At 45.7% G+C, this 20349-nt stretch overlaps 1 protein-coding gene across 1 annotated transcript in view; it reads left to right on the top strand.

Annotated features, from left to right (window-relative positions):
* The first annotated feature begins 10073 nt into the window (after positions 1–10073).
* PLXNC1 (plexin C1) overlaps positions 10074–20349 on the top strand; it is a 71166-nt gene continuing 60890 nt past the window's right edge. The window contains exon 1 of the mRNA XM_075080636.1: positions 10074–11108. Coding sequence (XP_074936737.1) covers positions 10158–11108 — 951 coding nt within the window. The 5' untranslated portion in view covers positions 10074–10157. The remainder of the gene's footprint in view (positions 11109–20349) is intronic.

Raw genomic sequence — 20349 nt, 5'->3', positions numbered from 1 at the left:
AGGAAGAAAGAAAGAAGAAAGAAAGAAAGGAAGAAAGGAAGAAAGAAAGAAAGAAAGAAAGAAAGAAAGAAAGAAAGAAAGAAAGAAAGAAAGAAAGAAAGAAAGAAAGAAAGAAAGAAAGAAAGAAAGGAAGGAAGGAAGGAAGGAAGGAAGGAAGGAAGAAGGAAGGAAGAAAGAAAGAAAGAAAGAAAGAAAGAAAGAAAGAAAGAAAGAAAGAAAGAAAGAAAGAAAGAAAGAAAGAAAGAAAGAAAGAAAGAAAGAAAGAAAGAAAGAAAGAAAGAAAGAAAGAAAGAAAGAAAGAAAGAAAGAAAGAAAGAAAGAAAGAAAGAAAGAAAGAAAGAAAGGAAGAAAGAAAGAAAGAAAGAAAGGAAGAAAGGAAGAAAGAAGGAAGGAAGGAAGAAAGGAAGAAAGAAAGGAAGGAAGGAAGGAAGGTAGAAAGAAAGAAAGGAAGAAAGAAAGGAAGGAAGGGAGAAAGAGAGGAAGAGGGGTGGGGAGAGAGAGGCAGAGCAATCTCTCTGTTAGACTATTCATTGCAGAAGTGGCAATAGTGAAAAGACTGGAGACCAGCTTTCCAAATGTTATTCCAGACTGATGTACTGGGGGTACAATCACCAACTCACAAGCTCCTCTAGGTAAATTTGTTGGTGAATCATCAGAGACAATGACAATTCAATCAGATCCTTCTCAGAATGAACAGAGTGAAGGGAAATATTAAGGGGAAAAAAGAAACTATTTCAAGCAAATTAATATCAAATTAAGGGGTTTGTCCCTGTTTCCTTCAGAGGAACAGCATTCAAGGAAAGGCAAGTTCTTGCATTCAGTGTATGGCACTAATTAAAAACAATTATTGTTGTAATTAAAATATTTAATTCCACTGCTCTCTGGTGGCAAAGGTAGTGTATTTGATGGGTCTTTCTATCAGCTCAGAGTGGGAACACTGAGGAGATAATTTGTCAAAACCCATCTTTGTAGCCTCTGGACAAAAAACTGAAAGTTCTCTCCATTAATTTCGTTATCTTAATTAATCTGGTTAACTTAATTAACTTTCATAAAAACCAATAAGAAAACAGAGTACTTCTGTCATGTTGATAACAGTTTAGAAAAATGCTTATTAAAAGATTATTGATACCCAGAGAACTTTGAAAAATATTCTCTACAGAAATAGGGGGGTGTTATGTGCCAAGCTTGTCTTTCCCTCTGTTGTCTTTTTGATTTTTCTTAGATGACTGTAGAAGGAAAAAAAATATCAGCTTGCAGATTGCAGCCTTCAGGCACTGAATACCCTGCAGCATCGGGCTAGCTTGTCTGCCTCTAACATCCTGTTTCCATGCAAAAGTCTCTTCAGCACAAACAAAAAGGGGGAAGCGAGACTGAGATACACGAAAAAAAGAAAAATGCCAGAATGATGAATAAGGAGCTAAGCTTGGGACAGCTTTTACCTTTCCTTGAAGACTGGCTTGTGGAAACCAGCCAGGGAGTCAGGGAGGAAAGGTCAAGCACCAGCAGTGAAAGATCAAGACTAGTCTGAACACCAGAAGAGCTTTCAGGTTACCCCCTGAGCGGAGTTAACATCTTTCATTGCCTTCCTATGCACAGCTAATTGCAAAGTTATGTTTTCTTGGTAAGCCATTAATTTCACAGCATAATTGCATAGATCCTTAACTTCGGGAAACAATACAGTTCTTTTTCCTTCTCTCACCAACAGTATTTCAAAAGATGAAGGTCAGTATGCAGGGAGAATAGATACATACATAAATAGGTGCTTAGTTACACAGTCCCTTAAATGAACTCTCATTTGGAAAAACATTTTGTTTTCTATTCCAAAATCAACTTTAATTCCATGCATCCCTCTGTATTAACCTATCTAGCACCAGTGCGTTGTTTACATCTTTAGTTACAGGAGAAAAATCCAGGATGCTTTTCTGCAGACATGTCAGACCTTTCTCTAACATACATAAGTCTTTTAATTTGTTGAACTGGGAATGGGGAAGCCCATACACTTGGTAACAACTGGATGCTGTGGTCAGTGTTTCAGCATCTCTCCCACAGTTAGCACCTGGGTTGTAGGATGGAAGCACTGCAGGATGGTAGGACTGTAGGATGGTGGGACTCCCTGGTTGAAGGAGGAAAGGCACTTAGAGGTAACCGGAATTTCTGGCACATGAGAGATTGCGGAAGCTCCTTTTCCCAAACTGCCCTGGTGAAGCAGCTTCGGTGTGCTGTCATCTTTTAGTCCACACACTGGAAAGTAATGGATGCAATGCCAGTGTTACAGCACTGAAGGGTGGACTTGGACTATTATCTGAGTTTAGATCCAGCTGATGTAAGTGGGTCTAGCGGCAAGCAAAAGTAACACTTCGTATTGTAAGTGACTGTCAGGATCAGTGGAATGGTATTTGAATACTTTGGAAACTATATATAATTAAGGCTTGTTCTTTTGTATATAATAGCCTTTAGTATCTTTCTCTTAAAGTTAACAAATATTCCTATCTGTCTGCTACAGCAACCTATATCTGTAATCTGACTCAATTCCCAAGCGATGTCCTTGTGTCAGATTACAAAACTCTGGCTGTGACCAGATTAAAAACCACAACCAAAAGCCAGAGTTACAAACAAAACCGACTGTGTTTACGCACATCTGCAGTGCGGTTGCACAAAATCAGTAGCATTTTGGGAAATCAGAGAGAAAAATGGTCTAAATAAATAGTACCTGATCCATTCAGAATCTATTCTAATCCTGGAGCATATCAGTATGTGACAATACTATGACAGCTCTTGTACCAGGTCTGTAATTAAAGTTGAGAGGACTAATCTTTAAAGCAGTAATTCATTTTGCTTGTCCCTGAGGAATATTACAGCATCTTATTCCCCAATTCTGTACACTTGTTTTTTTCAATTCTGTGTGAGTATTCCAAGTTTAATTTGAAGTAAATTTGATGAACAAATTTTAGCATGCATTTTAAGGCTCTTCTATGACTTGAAGGTTCTTGTTAATGGAATGCCACAGGCTTTTTGAATTCTAAGTGAAAATTTCTTGAATCCAGGTGCAAAAAGCTCTATTTTTAAAAAAAAGGCTCTTGCTAAACTTATCTATTAAAGATAGTTTGTAAATCCATTAAATTTCTTAGGTTCATTAGAAGCAAATAGAGTGACAACAAAACTGAATAAGGGAAGGGTGCCAGAGATGAAAAAATATTAAGGATTCAGGCAGTCACCCTGCAAATGGCTGTGCTGACAGAAGACAGTACTATGGTGGTTGTGTGCTGAGATGCTCTTAATGACAGCTGATGAGTCTTTAATAAAAAGGTAGATTAAGAAACACTCAAGGTGCCTGTGAAAGGGATGTACACATCTCACTCGGCCTCAGTTCACATCAATAAGACACCAACAGAGACATACCCGGACTCTTGGTGGGTCAGCCACCATTTCCTTTACCACTTCTTGGCCCAATGCCAGCTGTTTACCACCACAACCCCTGCTTGAATTTATCATCCCTTCAGATCTGCCAACAGAAAAACCTGCACAAGCTCTCTTACAGCTGTCTCATTCAGATCGGATGGGCTGGTTTAGGCAGCTTAAATAGCAAACATGCTGACCCAACAGATTTTGTTTGAAATGGTTTAGCAAGCCCTCGGATGAGTATCTCCTCTGCAGGTGGAAAGGTGAAAAGGGGAAAAACGAGGAGGAGTTTATGACAGGTTCTTGATAATTTTCCTTTTCTACCAGCACAGTTGGATGCAGCAGATTAAATTTGTCCTTGTTTTACTCAAGACATGTTTGCCTAATACTGAGGAACTGACTTACAGAAGTTTCTGGTTTGTATTTTGGCACACACAGGAAGGGCCACATCATACAGTGTTTGCCCTTTTCTCATTTGATCAAAATCGTTCTTGCTTCACACCTCGCTCTAGATCTTAGGTCCCTCCACTGTGTGATTATTGTCACTTACTGAAGATACAGCCAGATCAACAGCTTGGGTTGCTTTTGAAAGCATTGAGTAACACTGGGCACCACCCTTCCTGGATGGTTTGACATAAGAATGAAGCAATGGAAGAAGCCTTCTGGGTCATAAACTCCTGCAGGTTTCCATGTCATACACTGCCACCATAAGGTCATGAAGTTCTGCTCTAAAAACATTGCTGATCCCTGTACTCACTGTTCCTGTTAAAAACTTGTTCTAGGACCACATTGTGATAGTCAGAACCCATCCCTACATTTCCAGCCCTGCTTAGTTGGAGGCTGAGTCTTTGGTTATAACACGCTGGTCCCATGAAGGGAAGCCTTAAGCAGCATCCAGAGCACTCTCTGGGTCAGAGATGCCCAGGTGTTGCATATAGCTCCTGTGTTTCATCAGAAGAGAGCATGTCCCTGGACAAGTGGCTCAGGTGCATTATTGGGACTCCAGGAAAGCAACATTTCCCCTGGAGCCCATGGACATATCATTGGTGGCTACATCTGACACCATCCCACACAGATTCCCAAGGAGTTATGACAGCACAATCCTCGGCTGTTATCAGCCTCCTTTCCAGATTTATTTACACTCTGCTCATTCTTATCTAAAAAGATATTGTTTCCTTCCCCTCATCTGCCTCACATCCTTTCTCATCTTCCATGGTTTAACCTCTTTCCTTCAGTAATCCCCAGCACTATCCTCATAGTCTCTCCGCATTCCCTCTCATCACACCCACAAAACTTTTCTCTTGATCAAGACCTGGCACCTTTTATTCCAACTGGGTTGTTCTGGGGGTTTTTTTTTTGCCTTCACAGACAGGCAGCACCAGAAAAAATGAACCAATATGCATACGTACAGAGGATGAAAAGAGCTACCATGGTTCTGAGACACCTTTGTGCCTTCCTTATTCTGCATTGTCTTGGATGTTGGCAAGATACATTGATACACTAAACCCATCCCCAAGTGACTATAGGCAAAGCGCTCTGTCCAGAAGTCCTTCTGTGCCAGGTACCCTTTGCGTGCATCCAAACAGGAGACATAAATACACCAGCAAATACCAGCTTCAGGTATATTATCACTCTTTGGCCAGTACCATCCAGTCGCCTTGTTCTGCTTCGTAGTATAAGCCAGACAGCCAGACAGCACTACCCATGGACCTTGCCAGTTGTGAAGGGAAAAAAGGAGATTGGTATTGTTCAACTCTCATTCCTCTTAGTTAATTCATGGAGACATCATTTTGCTGGATGCCACAGTAAAAAGTTTTATAATAAATAAAATAAAAAGAAAATACATCCTAAGTAAGACATAGCTGTTGATATGTATCAGCTCTGGAAGTTAAGATAAGCTGAGAATAAAAACCCATTATTTTCAGTAATGCTGTTACCTGTATGGCATGTGTGCCTTCCTATAATCCTGTAATTTTATTTCCCATGCATATAATGCCTTTACTGGTGTATATTCCCAGAGCTTCCTTGAAAGGTAAGTAATTTTACTTCTTTCATAAACTGAGGAGACAAGCATGGAGTTCAGAGAGGGATTTGTCTTGTCCAGAGTTATATGGGACAGTTGTGGCACAGATGATCTAGAGCCCAGGTTTCCTGCTTGTGGTTCTGATACCAAATTAACCTTCTCAGTGTTAATTTAATTTAGAGTATGAACATTCTTCAATGTAGAGGAGAGCAAACTATATTTTTTCCTTTGTGTATATTCCTCAGTCCCTGTTCTGTAACATTGCTACTGTATCTCAAAAATATCGCATTTGAAAAGAAAGGAAACGTGATTGAAAAAAATGTGGTTTAGATATATAATCGTGGTTTCCTGATTCCTTATCCAAAATTTCATAGCATTTATAATGGAGATAGGATAAAAATCTTCTTCCTTGCTTTGTTTCTTCCTCCCTCCCTCCGTTCTTTCCTTCTTTCCCTCTCTTCTGGCAATACAGAAAGTATTAGTAACTGTGAATATTTTAATATGGGCAAATATGTGACTAGTACATTCATTAATTCAGGTCAATGTCCTCTCCCTTCAATTGCATTATTTGCAGACCTTTCACAGTTAATTGCTCATTTTTCGCAATAGCGACTGGAATTTCCTCTCGAGGGTCACAAAGGCGCCTGTTCTTGAGTCTGCCATTTCCTTATGGTGAAGACCACCAAAAAAAAAAGCAGAAGGGTCAGTAACTTTTAGATTAAATGATGTGTAGAAACAAAACTGAAAAGCAGAACTAAAATCCAGAGCTGCAAACTCAGTTTCAGTATTCAAATGCTCTGGCCAGGATGGGAATCCAGCTCAGCAAAGCCTTTTGAAAAACTGTCCAGCATTTCCTTTTTATTTTGTCAACATATAGTTTTGGTACAAAATTGACTTATCTATGTAAGGAGAAATGCAGTTATTTCAAGTATTACACCAAGGATAAAATGCATGTTAACATTAATGCTACCTATTATTACTTTGTAAATGGAAGGTTATTTACCCTTTGAGAAAAAACATTTCAGAATCAAGCTAAGGTAATCACATGCATTAAATAAACAAATCAAATCAAGCCTTAATTGGGCTTGGAGTTTCAAAACAGGGAAAATATAAAAGTTAAGCTAAATAAATTAAAGATAAAAAATAAACCTCATTTACTGAGTAATATTTTGTCAGATTCTATGTGGAGTCATAAATTCAGAGAAATTTAGCATGCAGATGAGAAATAAGGAGGAGGGAAGCAGGCAGGCGAACTGTAGCGGGAAAGCAATTTTAAGTTAATTCAGGATGCGTTCTGCGTAGCACTGATGAAGATCTGCATGACAGCTCTTTAAACTGTACGTGTAGAACCAAGTCCTGGTGTGATTCACATTCTAACTTCAAACCTCATATGCCCCACTGAAATATATAAAGCTTGCTTAGGATAGAAAAGGGAGCTCAGTTTGGTTCCCTGCCTCTTTTAGAAATTTGGTTGGAGTGCCAGAGTCAGGCAGCAATGCTCTGTAAGGTTTAACGTTAACAGGCAGACTTCCTTGTTTGCCCTTCCTTCAGTGCCTGAAAAAATATAAACCACGGTGCAACAGTAGGATAAAACCAGCAGCTATGGAACTGGCAGCCAAGAAAATACAGCAAGACAATTTGCCTGCTTATTTTTTATAAAAGTATCATAGAATGGTTTGGGTTGGAAGGGACCTTTGAAGATCATCTAGTTCCAATATGAACATCAGCTCCTGTTGGAAGCAGCTCAGTCATTAACGGATTGCTCTGTTTTCTGGTCTGCTGTATTAATAACAAATATTATTACAAAATAAACCTGTAACCTCCATTTCTATTTCCATAACATCAGTAGAAGCTCAAATCTTCTGGTATCCTGATGGGTATATCTGGAATACTGGGTTGAAGATAGGATCGCCTATTTACTTCAGGGGCTTTGGACAGAATTGAGAATACTTTGCTGCTTCAAGAACTGGGCCACTCATGAGTAAAACTTCATGCACTATTTTTCAGTGCAAAGCTGCTTCAGTGGCTCTCAGAAGCATATGCAAAATTAAACACTGCAAGATGAGGCTCTGGTTGGAGCCACTGCTTCCCTGGGAAGAGGGAGGAAAGAACAGAAACAGAAAAGTGATGCAGGCAGGGAAGAGTCTGCAGAACTGGGCTCCAACGGCTGTCCCTGGGACAGGTGGGGTGCTCTCCTATCCTATCCTATCCTATCCTATCCTATCCTATCCTATCCTATCCTATCCTATCCTATCCTATCCTATCCTATCCCATCCCATCCCATCCCATCCCATCATGGCAGTACCTGTTACTGCACACAACTAGACTGTTTTCTTGTGACAGCAGCCAAATGCAGCCCAGCCTTTGCAGGTCCTAGAAAAAGCAAAATTTGAAGGAGAACACTGCTGTTTTGACAGTCAAGGAAGTCTGTAGCCTTAGGAGCCATCGCTGTTCTCAAAGACTAGAATAAGCCTGGCCTCACCCATTTAACTAAATCAGTCGTTTGGTGAAGTACATTTTAGACATAAAGCCTGAGAAGCAGGCTGTTTGCTCAGTCCTGAAAGCCAACAAATACAGAGCTCAGTGGTTTTGCAAAGGGAGTGATGTCTGCAGGAGACTTTTTGCTGGATGTGCTCTGTGGCCAGGACCAAAGATATCCTGCAGATAGGAAGTTGATATGCTTTCCCAGTTAACCTCATAGGTTGTGAGCAAGATGTAGATCACTGAGAGCTTTATATTTGCATTGAAAAGCAACTAGATAGCAAGGTAGTGTATAATGTACTCCAGTGTGACATGTTCAACCTCCTTCACAAAGCTGTATAAATTGCATTTCTGTATACAGCCTATTTTGGTGACATTGGCATGACGATTTACTTTGCTTATGTGTTGACTGGAAGTTCAGTCCTGCATGGGGAGCTGCAGGCAGTGTTTGTTCGTGGGCAGAGCATCTTTTCGTATGTGGTGAGAAGAAAAATTGCACAATGATTCTGTTCCACATCATCCGCTACATTTTTCAGATTTTGGATGCGTTCTGGAGTCACTGTACAAGAGATAAGCAGGTGAGTTGTGGAGGGCTCTGGATTTCACAGTAATATTTGTCCTAGACACTGATTGGTGCAAGATGGTCAAATATTTTTGCTGACCAGAGCAACACCAATTCTTGCACAATAACAGCGGCTGGGTACTGTAATGGAGAAAGATAATAAAAAATTGCTACACCACACTTCCTACTTGAAAATCACAGAACCACAGAATGGTAGGGGTTGGGAGGGACCTCTGGAGATCATCCTGTGCAACCCCCCTGCTTGAGCAGGGACACCTAGAGCAGGGGGCACAGGAACGCATCCAGGTGGGTTTTGAATGTCTCCAGGGAAGGAGACTCCACAACATCCCTGGGCAGCCTGTTCCAGTACTAATGTTGTGCTTGATTCATTTATACAGAGGTTAATTTTGCTGTAGTTTGTATAGTTCCACTTATTCCCACTGTAAAGTTACTTTAAGATAAAAGCAGTGTAAATGGAGGGTCAGCTGGCCTCTTGGTTTTGAACATTATGTCCTCCTCTCAGGAAGAGTGGCAGTGGGCCCTATGCCCATCCTCACCCAGAGTTTCCAGACACACCCATGAGAGAACACTAAAATGCATCTTTGCTACATTTCGTAAACCCATTTTTCATTTAAAATTCAGCAAACGGATCATTTGCCGTTAGCCGAGCATGCAGCCTATACTTCTCATTTTGTTGAGCCTGTACCAGCAACGACCCAGCAGGAAATAAGGTGCATGGGTTGTGCCCTGCAAGGCGGCCCGTCGTGCCCCGCAGCACGCGTTGGAAGGGCGTCCATCTCGCAGCAAGCACAGCTGGAGAGGGCAGGGCTTTTTGTCTACCCTGCTGAACTCGGGAGAAAGCCTTTGTTCTACCTCAGGCAAGACCGTGAGATTTCTAACTGGAGATCTGACACCTCAGTGCTCACGGTGGCAGCTCCCGACTGGGCTGCGGGGGTGCTGTTTAGCAGGACGGTGATGCGGAGTGTTTTAAGGGGTATGAGCCCGGTTTCCAAGCTGGCAGCGTGCAGAGCCCGGCCCCGCGCCCACACCCTGCACCCACCCGCGCAGCGGTCCCGCGGGCCGGCCCCCGCACGGCACCGTCCTCCCGGCCGCGCTGCCCCCCCCCTCCTCCGCCCGCTGCCCGCACGGTGCCCGCTCCGGCCGAGAGGGGAGCGAAGCAAAGCGAGGTGGGCGGGGGCCGCCCGGCCCGGAGGGGTCCCCGGGAGCGCCTCGGCGCTGGGCGCCGCCGGGGGAGGCGCGGAGGGGGCTGCTGCCCCGGCCGAGGCGATGCGTATTTTGCGCCCTCCCCCCGCCCCACTCCGCGTCCCGCCACGCCGCGGCGAAGGGGCCGCCCCCAGCCCCGACCTCCCCCCGCCCGGCGGCCGAGGTGGGCTCCCGCGGCGAGGCGGGCCGGCGGGGCTGGGGGGCGGAAGGGGGGGGTGGCGGCGGCGCAGGGCGGCGAGGTGGGTCGGCAGCCCTCCCGGAGGAGCCCGGCCCACCTCTCCCGTGCAGACACCCCCTCCTCCCCGCCCCGAAAGAGGAACTCCCCGCCCGGCCGCGGCGGAGGGAGAAGCGGCGGCGGCGGCGGCAGCGGCAGCGCGCCCGGCCCCTCCGCGCAGCATGGCGCAGCAGCAGCGCCCGCCGCCCGCCGCCGCCTGAGGCGCCCCGCGGCGCCGAGCCGAGCCCGCGCCCATGGCGGCGCCGCCGCCCGCCCTCAGCTGGGCGCTGTCCCTGCTGGCGGCGCTGGCGGGCGCCGGCGGCCCCCAGAGCTTCGAGCTGCCGGGGGCCCCCATCGACAACATCGAGGTGAGCGGCGGCGGCGTGCTGGTGGCGGGCGGCAGCTGCCTCTACGAGCTGCGGCCCGGGCTGCGGCCCCACCGCCGTGTGGTGCCGGCGGCGGCGGGGCAGGGCTGCGGGGAGCCCCCCGGTATGCGCAGCAACCTGCTGCTGGCCTACGAGGAGGCCGGAGGAGCGGGCGTCCTGCTGGCCGGCTGGACCCAGAAGGACGGCACCTGCCAGGTGTGGGAGCAGCCGGCCTACCGGCAGCGCTTGAACCGCAGCGAGGTGGTCAGCTGCCTGCCCGACGGCTCCACCGCCGGCGTCGTCTTCCAGCTGGCCGGCGCCTGGTACCTGGCCGTGGCGGCCACCTACTCGTTCGGCACCTACGGGACCCGTCAGGGGTGCGAGCCCTCCCAGTCGGATGAGGCGACTGTCATCACGGTGCGCAGCATGGAAAACCTGCAGTCCAAGGAGGAGCTGGGCATCATCAAGCGCAAGGAAGAACCTTTGCACTTTGTTGATGCACTCCACTGGGGAGATCACCTCTTCTTTCCCTACTACACATTGAAGGTCAGGTCGGGCAATGGCAGGGAGCTACCAAGTGTGGCTGTCCTGCACCAGCTGCGCCCCTCAGAGAGTGGCCTTACTTTGAAAGGGCATGTGTATTTGGACTGCGGGTGCAGAAGCCTCATTGTTTCCTCCAGCCTTGTCCGCCAGGGTGAGCAGGGCTGGTGGGTTGGTGTTTTCCGCCACAGCCCCATCGCCAAGGCCTGGAACGCCACCGCTGTCTGCATCTTCAGGATGGAGGAGATGAAGGACCGAGCCTGTGCGTTCACACACTTCGTCATGAACGGGATGGGCTGTGTAAGTCTGGGCATCGTTTTGCTAAGCTTTCCTCCTGCACGCCGTTGTTGTCACTGTTGTTGTTGTGGCTGGTGGCACTGTGCATGACTCGTGGGCTGTCCCTGACCTGAAGGCATGTGAAGTTCACGGGGAACTTCTGAGCCGCGCCAGGCTTTGCACATCAGCCCTGGCTCCATCAGCACTTGTGGTTTCTCCAGCACTTTCTGTTTCTGAAAAGCTGACCCCTTACCAGATCCTGGGCTGTCCTTCCCACCTACACCTCGGGAAAGACATGTCTGAGGAAACACGTGAGGGCATCCTGGGTCAGCCCTGAGTCTCAGGCTCCTCATTCAATGCTCCCTTTTCTGTCAAGGATTAGTCGTAATTCATTGTATTTTCCCTACAGCCTAGATAAAGCATCTCGTACCTTATTCTGTGCATTCACATCTCATGTCATTGAAGCTAGATCAGAAATGAAAAAAAAACCCATCAGATTGACTCCTGTGCCCTGGGCTGTGCGCGTTGTTATCCACATTGCTCTCTAGCTGTTTATGGTTGTTTGTTCGGTGGTAGGTGTTTCCCAGACCTCCCAGGATTGGCCTTGCTCGAGAGGGCTTACAGCCACCCCCCAAACCCGTATGCGCAGCAGACAGCAATAGGCAATCTGTCTTTGTTGTTGCAGTGGTTACATTTTCACAGGCAGTGGTATCTCATGGAGATCCCCAGGTCATCTACTTCTCTAACACTCTCTCTTCAGCTCCTTCCTCCTTTTGAGGGTGAGCTGTGCACATGGAGGGTAGGATGGGCAAGGCTACTGGCTTTGCTGTGGCCTCGGTAGCTAGTGAAGAAATGAACTAAAATGAAATTCAGGAAGCTAAAAATGTAATTCAGGAGAAGAAGGTGCTTTTGCAAGGCCCGTCCATGCTTTCAAGTCACACTCAGAAGTCTTTTCAGAGCTGTGGCAAAAGGAACAAGACTGAAAAGTATCAGGAACAACTGCAGGGGATCCAGCAAGCCAGCACAAAGCAAGCCCTGGCCTTTCGCAGCTCCCCCACCATCCAGGGACTTTGCAGCTTAACCCATGAATGCTCGCTGTGTTACGATGGGAGTTTGTTGGAAACTCCTTGAAAGAAGTGCGGTAGGTTTACTGTCGCTCCTTGGCTTCCCAAATGTAGCCCATAGCAGAGCGCAGTGCAGAGATTCTTCCACATGCAAACTACGGGAAGGCCCTTGTGATTCAGTCTGCTCATCTCCCTGCTGAGTTGCGAGACTATTGCCGGTGTTAACGGGATGTAGTTATGAATGAGAACCCCATATGTGGGTGAAACAACTGTGCTGAAATAAACAGTGAAAGTCTCGCAACAGAGCCGGAGCCAATCCTTTGATTTCCAGTGCCAGTTTATAGTTTACTGCACGATTTCTGTGCTCTCACAAGACAAGCTTGCTGAATGAATTTGAAGTCTCATCTCATCCCAAAATACCTATTTCCTAGTTGGATTTTTAATTTGTATTCCTTGTTCCTAATTACTCGTGTGGTTCCTCTCAATCCCCCATCCCCATTGCCTCCCAGTGCCTGACTATGAAAAATTAATGATTGACTTGTTTAAGGATTGCTCTGATTCAGATCAGACTCCTGTGACTCCAAAGTTACTTCCATGTCCCAAAAGGCTCGTCCCTCCTGGAAATGTAGGTTATGTTTGGCTACAAAACTGAAGAATCCCAACTTTAAAAATTATTAAAAGGATTGTCTGCTGCTTGACATTATGTCCGTAGCTATGGTGATGCTATTAATCGTGATGTTTTGGCACAACAATAAATACAGTTTACCACTGACAGGAAAGTGGTATTTTAATATTTTGTGAGATAGCAGGACATCTGGGTGTTGTGTAGTAATATGACCTATAACATTACATGGCTAATTATGCTCCCTTTTTAATATAATTATATGTGCTTATGGTGTATAAACATAGAAATAAATGCATGTAGTTCAGCTTTAATATGTTTTTTATACTACAGAAGGTTAGGCTAAGCTATTGCAGATAAGTTGGTAGATGACAGGCCCATATGCTGCTGCTTCTGGGTTGTTATAGTCCAGATCCTTCTACTGTCTCTCACCAAATCATGGGAGTCCCTGCAAACATGGAGCATGCTGGTCTTGGACTCAGAAGCGCGCGGGCTTCAAAATTGGCACAAAGATGGTGCGCAGCGCATCCGTCGGTGCGCAGCTGCAGAAGTGTGTGCAATAGCTAGCAGTGGCTCTGGCCAGAAAGGAGTGCCGCGTAGCACGGAGCCGTCACGAGCACTTTGCAGTACAATGTGTAGGAATGGCAGCAAGCAACAGTGCTTAACAGAATCACAGAATCACAGAATGGTGGAGGTTGGAAGGGACCTCTGGAGGTCATCTGACGCGTGCTTCAAAGCTCGATCTTTTAAAGGCAGTGTTGGTACCGAGCAAATGAATGTGTTGCAGCATTATGATTGCCTGGAGTACAAGACCCGTACAGTGTTACAGTGTTTGTGGCGGGTGGACCATGCTGAGTGTCGGCCTCACTTTTGCATTGCAGGTGCCGTGTGTTGTAGGGTGCTGCGGGTCTTAGCCGTCTTTGCTGGGGACACTTGCATTGTGGATCCCAGGCGTGATGTGAGGTGCACTGGTCATGATGACAGGCATGGGCTGTCAATTTATGTAGGATTTGAAAACATGATATTTTTTCACTGCAGGAATACAGTTTATAGTTAGAGTGTACGTTAGGGAGTAGTAGCAATTTGTTTTCCTTGTGACCTTGTAATTCTTCAGGTTTCTGTAATTATTCTGATTACCTTTAGGCAAGACATCCTCTTACCTGTCTGCACTCAGACAGCTGCTTGTATTTGCACTGTGTTGGCACCGTGCTTCTCAGTAGTGTACTGCAAGAGGGACGTAGCCTATGGTATTTGTGGTCCTGAATTCCCTGCTAGGCTACTGGTGCATGTTCTACCCTGAAGTCATTCCTGCAAGGTACTAAGCTTTCTGGCCCTAACCCAGTAAAGCACTTAAGGGCATATTTAGGCATATAAGTAGTCCCATCATGTTCAGGGGAACTGCCCATGCATTTAAAGGATGAACTTGAGTATTCACTGGATTGGAACCAAATTGCTCCGCATCCTGTAGGAACGCATTGTAGGTGTGTAATCTCTTTAGCCTCGCATTGCTACTTAGGCCAAAGTTGAGATTTGCATTAAGTTTTAATGCTGCATTTAAGTCTGTCACTGAAAATTAGTAGTTTTTAAGATCCTTGCTTACCAACTTGATCAAAAAGTAGGTGACTGCTACAAATTCTGTGGAACTTCTGCTTGTGAGAGCTAGCTAATTCTGTTTTCATTTTGTGCAGTAACGTGCACAAAGCATTTTGTCCTAGCTGGATGTGTTTATTCCAGACGTACATAGTAGTGTATTCCCAGACACATGATCCACAACTAGCAAAAGGCAAGTGGTGTCTTAAATGAAACTACTCTGAAAACATTTTGCAGTTTTATATTCAGCTTGTTTTCCTCTGATCCGCACGTCTTAGTTTTGATTATATCTACTTATACACACTGTAGAGGTGTATGTGTTAATGGACTCGCTAGCATAATCTGCATGTATGTAAGCACATCTTCACAATATCCTTAGTTATTACCTGTGAATTTGCCAAATCTCATTCTCCATTTCTTTTCAGAAATCTGACTGAGGGCTAACAAGTATTTTTGGTGGATCACAATTCTGAAATTGAAGCTCCTCAGCAAGTACATAGGAGGAATGCTGGAATTTGTCACAAACTTGCACCGGTAGCTAGTGAGCTTTAAGAAAGCCTTTCCTTCTGTTTTTCTGTGACTGAACAGGAGCTACTAGAAGCTCAGATCTCTCCCAGAGACCCCAGGATCTTGTGGCTCACAGCCAAGCAGATGAGTAGGAGAAGTACTCAAATTAGGGAATATCAACAGGAGAAAGTTGTGGGATGTTACCTAACCTCAGTGACAAATCTGGAAATTAGTTTTGCCACTAAAAAAAGTTGTATGGGAAGAAAAGGATTCTACAATGTTTTTTTTTTCAGGGAGAAAATCCAAAAAAAGTGTTAGTCATATACATATAAGACAGAGAGTTGTTGTAGTTTATATTAAGGTGTTTGTTTTGTGATCTGCAAAGGCTAAGTAGCTGTGATAGCTACTGAACACTAAGCTATCTTGGTTGGATTTTCATCTGATATTTAATGCAAGTAAAGATATATAACAGCCTGTTCTTTGAATTTTTGCATTTTTCAGTGGGTGATAAATATGTAGGTTGGTATATGCCCCTTAATTTATTGAACATAGTTTGGAATCTTAGGACAAATCTTAGCTGGTATAAGCTCTACTGAAATGAGATTTTTGAAGTCAACAGAGCACATCAGTTTAATCATGGCCATTAATTTGCAGGAATGACATTTGAATTTGTGTGGTAACTCACTCCAAAATGATTCATAGTCTTTTATTTAAGGAAAGAATTATAGACTTCTAAATATCATTTGGTATCAAAATTGATCCTGTAATAATTTTTTAGTAGTAAAGTTATCTCCTGTGTATTACCAGACTGATAGTATTTCATCTGATGTTTGACAGGTTTCTAAAGTTAACCTTTCTAGAGTGAATATTTCTGTCCATTTACAATGCATTTTCAGTTCATCTCTGTTTGGTGTGGGAAGTAAGCAATAGGAGACTTGTAAACTATCAAATTGTCAGTAAGAAGAAGAGTTGCTTTTAGTCATCTGGTTTTGCCAGGTGTTCTTAGTGGAAACTTTTGAGAGGCTAAGCACTCTTGAACAGAGGATTTGCTTCCTTGGCATCACAGAATCATTCAGGTTGGAAGCAACCTCAGAGGAAGTCTCCAGTCCAGACCCCTGCGCACAGCAGGGTCAGCTCTGAGACCAGACAAGGTTGCTCTGGGCTTTGTCCTGTCAGATCTTGAAACCTCAATAGATGGAGACTGCCTAACCTCTCTGGACAACCTGTTCTGCTTAATTGTCCTCATAGTGATGCCTTTTAATCTTCTGTGCATGAGAAACCTCCCCTCCTTCAGCCTGTGTATTTCTTGTTGTCCTGCATACACCTCAGTCAAGATCCTGGCTCTGTTTCTCTGGTCCCTCTGAAATTGTCTCTTCGGTAGGCTGATCCAGCCCAGTTCCCTCAGCCTTTCCTCGCAGGGCAGGTGCTCCAGGCTCTAACCGTCACAGTGCCCCACTGCTGAACCCACTCTGATTTATCAAGATCAGTGCTATACTGAAGGTCCCAGAACTGAGCGCAGTATCCTAGACACAACTGAACACGTGCCAGGTAAATGAGAATAATCGTTTTCCTCGCTGGATCTGGCTATGCTCCTGTAACAGAATCACAGAATGGTAGGGGTTGGAAGGGACCTCTGGAGATCATCTTGTCCATCACCCCTGCTTGAGTAGGACCACGTCCAGGCAGGTTTTGAATGTCTCCAGGGAAGGAGACTCCACAGCCTCCCTGGGCAGGCTGTTCCACTGCTCTGGCACCCTCACAGTGAAGAATTTTTTTCTCATATTGAGGTGTAACTTCCTGTGTTCCATCTTGTGCCCATTGCCCCTTGTCCTGTCATTGGGCACCACTGAAAAGAGTACAGTCTCATCATCCTGACACCCACCCTTTAGATATTTATAGCTATTGATGAAATCCCCCCTCAGTCTTCTCCAGGCTAAACAAACCCAAGTTTCTCTGGCTTTCATCATAAAATAGATGCTCCAGTTCCCTGATCATCTTGGTAGCTCTCTGCTGGACTTGCTCAAGCAGTTCCGCATCCTTCTTAAACTGGGGGGCCCAAAACTGGACACAGTACTCCAAATGTGGTCTCACGAGGGCAGAGTAGAGGGGGAGGATAACCTCTCTCAACCTGCTGGCCACACTCCTTTTAATGCATCCCAGGATACCGTTGGCCTTCTTGGCCACAAGGGCACAGTGCTGGCTCATGGTCAGCTTGTTGTCTACCAGCACTCCCAGGTCCTTCTCAACAGAGCCGCTTTCCAGTAGTTCAGCCCCCCCAGCCTGTGCTGGTGCATGGGGTTGTTCCTCCCCAGGTGCAGGACCTTGCACTTGCTCTTGTTCAATTTCATCAGGTTCCCCTCAGCCCAGCTCTCCAGCCTGTCCATGTCTCATTGGATGGCAGCACAGCCTTCTGGTGTATCAGCCACTCCTCCCAGCCTGGTATCATCAGCGAACTTGCTGAGGTTACACTCTATCCCATCATCCAGGTCATTGATGAATATGTTGAACAGGACTAGACCCAGCACAGACCCCTGGGGAGCACCACTAGTTACAGGCCTCCAACCAGACTCTGCGCCAGTTATCAATAATCTACCTCAGTGTCCACTCATCCAGCCTGCACTTCCTTAGCTTGCCTGTGAGGATGCTATGGGAGACAGGGTCGAATGCCTTACTGAAGTCAAGATAGACAACATCCCCTGCTGTCCCTTCATTGACCCAGCCAGTCACGCCATCATAGAAGGCTATCAGGTTGGTCAAACATGATCTTCTCTTGGTGAATCCATGTTGACTGTTTCCGATAACCTTCTTTTCCTCTACATGCCTGGAGATGACCTCCAGGATGAACAGCTCCATCTCCTTTCCAGGGATGGAGATGAGGCTGACTGGCCTATAGTTTCCCAGGTGGTCCTTCTTGCCCTTTTTGAAGATTGGAGTGATGTTTGGTTTCCTCCAGTCCTCGGGCACCTCTCCTGCCCTCCATGACCTTTCAAAGATGATGGAGAGTGGCTCAGCAAGAACATCCGCCAGCTCCCTCAGCACTCGTGGGTGCATCCCATCAGGGCCCATGCATTTGCGAGGATCTAGTTTGCATAGGTGATCTCTGACCCAGTCCTTCTCAACTGATGGTAAGTCTTCCTTTCTCTAGATTTTTTCTGTCTTCTCTGGGGGCTGAGATGCCTGAGGGCCAGCCTTAGCAGTAAAGACCGAGGCAAAGAAGGCATTCGGTAACTCCGCCTTCTCTGCATCCTGTGTCACCAGGGCCCCTTCCTTGTTCAGCACTTGCCCCACTGTATCCCCAGTCTTTCTTTTACTGCTGATGTATTTAAAGAAGCCCTTCTTGTTATCTTTGATGTGTACTGCCAGATTTAATTCCAAGTAGGCCTTGGCCTTCCTCATCGCATCTCTGTATACCCTGCATCCTGTCAATACAGCCCAGGATGCTGTTAACCTTCACTGCTGCCTGGATACACCTTTTAGCCTACTGCCTAGGGTTCCTGTTGACCTATTCCTACAGCCTATCTGGCTTCCTCTGAATGGCAGTCCTGCACTCAAGCATGACAACTTATTTTGATGTCATCTGCAAGCTTAACCCAGAAGCTTTTAGTGTCTTCCTCCAGGTCACTGATAAAAGATATGGAGCAAAGCATGTCCCAGGATCAGTTCTCTGAGGAACTCCACCTGTAATGAGTGTCTAGGTAGAGTAAAAAACATTAACCCATAACCTTTGAGCCTGATGCATCCAGTTTTTCCACCTATCCAGAAGCTCCCCTGTCTAAATTGTAACATCTCAACTTGGATACAAGGATCCTATGGGAAATGGTGTCAGGAGCCTCGCTAAAGTCAAAATAAATGACATCCACTGTTCTCCCCTGCTCCACAAATTGAGTCATTTCATCACAGAAGGCTTTCAGGTTGGTCGGGCATAATTTATCCTTGGTGAGTCTATGCTGGCTTTTCCCAGTCACTTTCTTCTTATTCTTGTGTCTTGAAAAGGCTTCCAAGAGAATTTAGCCCATGGTTTTCCCAGGGAGAAAGTAAGACTGACCAATGTGTAGCTCCCCAGGTTATCCTTCTTGTCTTTTTTTGAACATGGGTACAGTATTTGCCTTTACTCAGTTATTGGAGACTTCCCCTGGTCTCCACAACTTTTGAAGTTTGAGAGAATTGCCTTGCAGTGTCATCAGACAGTCTCTCAGCATCTTCCTACAGATCCTGTTTGGTTCCCCTGGGACTTCTGTAAACTGAGATTTTTTAAGAGATCCCTGGCTTAATCTTCTCCCAGTACTGGTACTTTCTTTTCTCCTTGAACTCTGTACGTACAAAGGACCACAAGACCTTGTGGGCGAAGTCAGAGCCTTATCTGCATCCACTGTTAGTCAATCACCCGACCTGTTCAGCAGCTGGCGCACATTTTCATTGCTTATTCTTTTGTTGCTCATGTGGTGGTAGAAGCTCTTCTTGTTGCCCATAACATCCCTTGCCAGTTTCAACACCAGCTGAGCTTGGGCTTTCCTGACACCGTCCCTATGTGTCCAGGCAGTTCCTCCTTAGTCGCTTGTTCCAGTTTCTATCTCTTCTATATTGTTTTTCTGCATTGTTGTTCAATCACGACTTCCCTGCTTAGCTAGGGACCATCTCTTGATACGTCTGCTTGTTTTCCTGAGTTTCCTGCTTGGAAGAGGTTGTCCTGAAAGACCTACTAGCTTTTCTGAGCTCCATTTCCTTTCAAAGCTGCCTCTCGGGGATCCCACTAACCAGTTCCCTGAACAAGCTGAAGGCTGGTCTCTGGCTCTGTACTCTGCTGTTTTTCCCTCACCGCCCTCAGGATCCTGAACTCAGTTATTTCATAGTTACTACAGTGAAGGCTGCCACTGATTATCACATCTCCAGTCAGTTCCTCCTCGTTTGTGAGGAGCAAATCCAGAAGAGCATCACCCTTCATTGACCCCATAGGGTTAACAAAGCCTGGGGTCCTATCTCCTTCACTTTATCCCCAGAGCTCTGTAGTCCTGATCTGCACTAGGCAATGTCTTTGGTGTCCACGTGGATGTGCAACAACGGGTAGTGGTCCAAGGAATGGAAAATCATTGGCAGTCTCTCTGCAATGTAATGGATCGGGGCCCCTAAAAAAAATCCACCTGTTGAACAGCATGACAGCTTAGCAGTCGTGTGCTTTCATCTTTCACAGAAGGGAATCTCCAACCACAGTCACCCACCACTTCCTCTTGCTTTCTGCTAATGCTCTGTTCAAGCTCAGTTTCAAAGCCTTCCTTAATGGAGCTTGTTCTCCCTCATTGGTTATTAGGACACTTTATCAATTCTGTAAACTCAAATCTAAAGGCAGAGAAGGAGCGCTTCTGCTGCTGCAAGAAGTCACAGATTTCTAGCCTCCCCATCTCAGGAGCCTCCATCAACCTCTTGCTGAAGAGTAGCCTCTGACTGTCCCTCCTGCCTTGCATCATGAGGCTCAGGATCTTGGCAC

Source organism: Phalacrocorax aristotelis, chromosome 1 (assembly GCF_949628215.1).
Source record: "Phalacrocorax aristotelis chromosome 1, bGulAri2.1, whole genome shotgun sequence".
Taxonomy (NCBI): Eukaryota; Metazoa; Chordata; class Aves; order Suliformes; family Phalacrocoracidae; genus Phalacrocorax; species Phalacrocorax aristotelis.
The sequence above is the reverse complement of the archived record's forward strand: the minus strand, read 5'-3'. Positions and strand labels throughout refer to the sequence as shown.